Source organism: Dendrobates tinctorius, unplaced genomic scaffold (assembly GCF_039654945.1).
Source record: "Dendrobates tinctorius isolate UK_male_01 unplaced genomic scaffold, ASM3965494v1 ptg000143l, whole genome shotgun sequence".
NCBI classification, from domain to species: Eukaryota; Metazoa; Chordata; class Amphibia; order Anura; family Dendrobatidae; genus Dendrobates; species Dendrobates tinctorius.
This window is the reverse complement of record NW_027361810.1, coordinates 24972544-24978543: the sequence shown is the minus strand read 5'-3', so window position 1 is coordinate 24978543 and position 6000 is coordinate 24972544. Positions and strand designations below refer to the sequence as shown.

The following is a 6000-nucleotide window of genomic DNA, read 5'->3' as shown; positions in this document are numbered from 1 at the left end:
GATAACACAGGATCCACCATTCACAGTAGGTGATATCACAGCTCACCTCCTCCTCCTGTACAATGACTGATAACACCTCTATATACAGTAGATAACACAGGATCCACCATTCACAGTAGGTGATGTCACAGCTCACCTCCTCCTCCTGTACAATGACTGATAACACCTCTATATACAGTAGATAACACAGGATCTACCATTCACAATAGTTGATGTCACAGCTCACCTCCTCCTCTTGTACAATGACTGATAACACCTCTATATACATATATTTCTGGAAGGAACCCAGTATGGCAGATATTGTTATAGGATGGGGCCCAGGATGGAGGGGGATTACTACAGGTAGAGGCCACAAGATGGGTGGGGAAAGGACCCAGGATGGGGAACTTTATACCATGAGGGGGACATTATTACCGGAAGGAGATAGAACAAGGAACAGTATTACAAGGAGGGGTGAATACACATGTTTTTATAGGTTTTAAAAATCGACAAGGGCCCGTACACCTGACCAACATGCAGGTGGGGGCCCAGCTCTGAATTTTGCACTGTATCCAATCAGCCTGTAGATATGCCACTGACCTTTTTCCTAGATTAGAGCATGCTCAGATAACGCTTCCGTACAAATAGGGTCTTGGTCATGAAGTAAGAGTTTAATATTAGGCCTAGTGGCCAGTGTGAAAATTGCAATATTTCTATTTAATATAGATCATAATATGAAAAATAATAAATTAACAAAAAAAGTAAACTAAAAATCTATATATATAAAAACATAAACTCCTAATTTACACAATAGGTAATTTTTTCATGAGATATTCTCATGAAAGGAATTTTGTCAAGAGCTTTATGGCTGCTAAAGCAGTATCCACATTGGGAAAATGACAAAACGTGCAAATTTACATTCTAGGCTGCTGAGAATACAAACAGCATTGAAGTCTTGCGCATGCACGGTGTGTTTCTGGCCTAGCACTCGCGCAGTATTCTCCCTACTGCAGGCAAAGACCTCGCTGATGTCAATGAGGATAGTGCCCACAGCAGTACGGTGCCTGACCCGGGCCAGGAATACATGGCACATGTGCAAGATCTCATTGTCAGTGATATAGCAGGTCTGTACACAGGATTTGCTATGGATAATCAGAGTACTTCCTGGGCTTGAGACCGCCCTCTGGGCACTTGCCAGATAATTTGCATAATGCATTTTTTTTTTCTATTAGTAATGCTGAATCTTATCTGCATCCAAAAAGTGTTTTAGTCCTATATCCCATGCTGTTCTTACTTTAGTCACCATAATGCTCCTGACAGACTCCTATTAAAGGGTTAATCCAGTTCCAACAAAAATTAAAGTTTTTGTATGTATGAAAGGTTATCGTTTTCCAAAATAGTTTTTGTATGATTTTTCCTCTATTTTCAAAATCTCTGCCTGCTGTTACTTAAATGGAATCTGTCAGCAGATTTTTGATTTGTAATCTGACGATAGCATGACGTAGGGGTTAAAACACTGAATTCAGCGATGTGTCACTTATTACACTGTGATCTATTTGCTTTTATCACTAGTTGATTATCGCTGCCTGGACTACAGCACACGTGACTGCTAGTCCGGCCACACCTCTTCCTATGATAAGCAGCTCACTGTCAATAGACAATGTCCATAGAGAGCTTGGTGAGGGCGGGATTAGCTTTCTGAACTCTGCTACATCTAAGAACTCCGATTGTGTCGCAACTGCTGCACCTAGTAAACTAAGTGATACATCACTGGAATCAGGTTCTCTGTCCCTACATCATGCTGCTATCAGATTACATAGCAAAAACCTGCTGAGAGACTCCCTTTAAAAAACACTCACTAAAGTATATAATGCATTGTCCATCACATGACCAAGATGCAACTTTTCTTAACGGGAAGTTCCGACCGAATGACAGCAAGCAGAGGTATTGAATATAGTATCAATATATTATAATAAATAGTATACAGGCAATGATCTTTATTTGCTAAAACTGTAATACTCAGATAATAGCTCTGTGTACGAACAGACGTCGGCTGCCGGGCCTCTCGTAATGAACGCGGTCACCGCAGTATGTAACATGGAAACTTGAAGAAGTCATCTATCAAAGTCGGCTGGACGCTAAGTGTTTCAGTCATCTCCCGTTCAAGTCGATTGGAGCTTTGCCCAGAACAGCCGGAGCGAGGACAGATGAATCACCACCACCATCGAAATCATTTCACTTGCTCTTTGCCTTTAGAAAACGCACTTTATAAAATATTTTATTTAATATCATAATGTATAAAGTCAGAGTTGGCTTCGGACGTAAAGTTTGAGTTCATTTCCGGGAAAGAGGACGGCTCCAGGGCTGTGTACTTGATTTGGAAGCCTCCTCCCGTGATGGATCCGTCCGACAAGAACTTTAACGTCATGACATTCCCTGAAACAGAAGTAGAAAAAATAATAATTAAAGAAAAAAAAAGGTCACTGGGAATGAGTAAGGACTGGTAATATTTTAACAACTCTGTTTGGGTGCAAATCTGCAGCCGTGATTAATTAGTACATGGAATTATAATTAATTGGTCCCGGAGACGGTTTCATAATGTATTCCCTACCTCCGGTGTGGGGCGGCGGCGGGGCACTGCTCTTTGGACAATATGGCAGTATTGTTTACTTTTGCATTCTGAATTGTAGAGTTATTTTCTACTAGACGTGGCACTTCTACCTCCTTAAAGGGGTTGTGTCCAGAACTTTGAATATTCATGACCTACCCTTAAGGTAGGTCATCAATATCAGATTGGTGAGGTCCTGGCACTCCCACAATGAGGTATTAGCAGGAGACAGTATACGGAGTCAGAGCAGCACAGAGCCATACGCTCTGTAGTGGTCGCTCTCAGGTACTGTAGATCACATTCACATCAAAGGGAGCTGAGCTGCAGTACCCATGAGCGGCCACTATGTAGTGAACGGAGCTATGCTGTTCCAGCTCCATACACTGCTTATTTCCGCTCGCTAACAGCTGATTGGTTGAGGTGCAAAGTCCTAGACAGGCCCTTCAATATGATGACTTCCAGTGGCGAGAATCTTCACGTTTGGTCTGGGGTCTGTATAAATAGCTGGTTTCAGCTTCGTATATGGTGGTCTTGGGGTCTTGTCTGGAGTATGTTAAATGTGTGGGAAGGGTCTGGTCTGGGATCTGTATACATCTGGGATGGGTCTGGTCTGGGGTCTGTATACATTGGGGAGGTGTTTGTTCTGGGGTCTCTATACGTTGAGGAGTGGTCTGGTGTCTGTACACAAGAGGTTTTCTTCTAAGACGCAGATAATGATGGGTCCGGTCTGTCATTTAGGGGGTCTAATGTGTGGTTTTCAATTGTTTAGGGGGTCTGATGGATGGTCTTTTATTTGTTTAAGAGGGTCTGGTATGTGGTCTGTAATTGTTATGGGGATCTTATGTGTGGTCGGTTATTGTTTAGGGGGTCTTATGTGTGGTTTGTAATTATCTAGGGTGTGTGGATTGTAATCATTTAGGGGTCCTATATGTGGTCTGTATTTATTAAAGGGAATCTGTCACCCCTTTTTTCGAATATGAGCTGCCGGAACCGACATCAGGGGCTTATCTACAGCATTCTGGAATGCTGTAGATAAGTCCCCGATGTAACCTGAAAGATAAGAAAAAAGAGTTAGATTATACTCATCGGGGGGGGGGGGTGGCGGTCCGGTCCGATGGGTGTCGCGGTCCGGCCCGGCGCCTCCCATCTTCATACAATGCCGTCCTCTTCTTTCCTTCCTGTCGTGGCTCCGGCGCAGGCGCACTGCTCTGCCCTTTTGAGAGCAGAGTCCTGCAGTGCTCAGGCGCCAGGAAAGTTCAGAGAGGTCCGGTGCCTGCGCTCTGCAGTATTCTGCTCTGTCCTCAACAGGGCAGAGCAGTGCGCCTGCGCCGGAGCCACGACAGGAAGATAAAAAGAGGACGTCATCGTATGAAGATGGGAGGCGCCGGACCGGATCGCGACACAGAATGCTGTAGATAAACCCCTGATGTCGATGCTGGCAGCTCATATTCGAAAAAAGGGGTGACAGATTCCCTTTAAGGGGGTCTTATGTGTGGTCTGTAATTATTTAGGGGTCTTATGTGTGGTATAATTGTTTTAAGGGGGTACGGGCGGTAGTTTAAGGGGGTCTGGTGTATAGTCTGTAGTTATTTACGGGGTCTGGTATTTGCGCTGTACTTAGTTTGGGGTGTCACGTACTATTTGTGTGTTTCATGTATAAACCCGGACCCCTCTCACAAGTTGGCAGGCATTCTTTCAGGACATGGTAGTTTTGCAAAACCTGGGAGATTCACACCTCGGAGACCACTTGTGTGGGGAATATTCTTTCTGGCCACTGAAGTTAATATGCCCTTCAGCAGCTAAAGGGGGCGAGTAGGAATAAGTTCAGCATTTATTATGGGGAGTATAATCTAGGTCCAATATAATATACCGTAAGCAGTATACATAGTGAACAGATATCTGATATTGGTGAACTGATGCACTGTATAACTAAAAGGAAGTTATGAACTAATCGTTATTGATACCTGTGCTGATGATGTCGTCGGGAAGCATATCGCCACAAAATCTGGGGAAATGAAGAGGCAATCCTGTTAGTTTTGTATTACCAGCTCTTGGGTATTACTGCTCGTTTCAGTCATTTATGCAGAATGCAGCTGTGAAAAAACGCCGCCCTTCATGGTGACGCGCTCCCCCTGTTTCGTCCATAGACCGAAAAGGAATGTCCACACAATTCTTCTCAGTCATTATTTCCCCTCCTGGTAAATGGTATACGTAGGATATTTATTATTATTATTATTATTTATTTATAAAGCACCATTGATTCCACGGAGCTGTACATGAGAAGGAGTTACATACAAAGTTACAGATATCACAGTAAACAAACTAACAATCACAGACTGATACAGAGGGGAGAGGACCCTGCCAGAATTTTAAAGGAAAGTAATTCATCCCCATTCTCTGACTGTTTATTCACTTCCATACAACCCCTCTATAGCACCTTTCCTGCCACCCGAAAAATTTAATAAATGCGGTTTAATATTGCCCCTCGCGGTATGACGGTAGGCAGTCCCATGTCCGTCACTGAGCCATGATTACTAGAGAGGAGAAAATCGATCTAATGTAAATTCGCTGGACGCATCGAATTCCAACAATTTGTGATTCAGTTTAGACGAATCACCCAAAAATTCCTACCTCCATTGTACACAAAGCAGAAGCCAGGGAAGGTTCACGTGACCTCAGGTGAAACTACTTGGGGTTCCTCATAACGCCTTGCAGTTATCACATTATATAGCATAGCACAATCAAGAAGGACTAACACAGCCTGTATAAAAGCCGGGGCAGGGAACGCAGCAGGTATTTAGTGGCAAATCTGGACTGTGGGAGGGTATCACAACTCACAGCTTAGCCATAGAGATATGGAGCAAAAGCCGTAATATACTGAATAAATATTACCAATAGTGTGTGACAGGTCCTTTCGCCAGTTTATTGATATTTAATGAGAAGTTTTCTTAAAATACATGGCAGGTTTTTTGTCGGGAACAATTTTTTCTTACAATAGTGTGTGACAAGACAGCATTCATAAACAGCTTTGATCCATTTTCTTTTAGCCATACATGCTGAGGTCGCTTTGACACTACTAAGACTTTTATTGCATTAAAGTGTTTAGTACAGTCATAGGAGACCTCAGAGTGTTACACACGTGTTCTCGGGGCAATTTAATGTTTTGCTGTATTTACAATTCACAGACAATCAGTTCACTGCAAACTACATTTTTGATGAAAAATTCAAAGGAACTGGATAATCTGAAATGACGGATCATCTCTTTTCTCTACCTGGGGCCCCTGTGTGTCTGGTAACACTGCTCTTTTGGGTCTCATTGACTCCAGCCATCCATATAACCAACTGGAATCGTGCATCTGCACAGATGAAGACGGGCATATACGCAATTCACTCTGCTCTGCTGAGGTTAGTGC

General features: G+C 43.1%; 1 protein-coding gene across 1 annotated transcript in view; it reads right to left on the bottom strand.

Annotated features, from left to right (window-relative positions):
- Window positions 1–629: 629 nt before the first annotated feature.
- The window catches only part of TNFAIP6 (TNF alpha induced protein 6), a 40239-nt gene continuing 34868 nt past the window's right edge, over window positions 630–6000 (bottom strand). The window contains exons 5-6 of the mRNA XM_073545607.1: window positions 4552–4592; window positions 630–2415 (exon numbers count right to left, since the gene is read on the bottom strand). Coding sequence (XP_073401708.1) covers window positions 2258–2415; window positions 4552–4592 — 199 coding nt within the window. The 3' untranslated portion in view covers window positions 630–2257. The remainder of the gene's footprint in view (window positions 2416–4551; window positions 4593–6000) is intronic.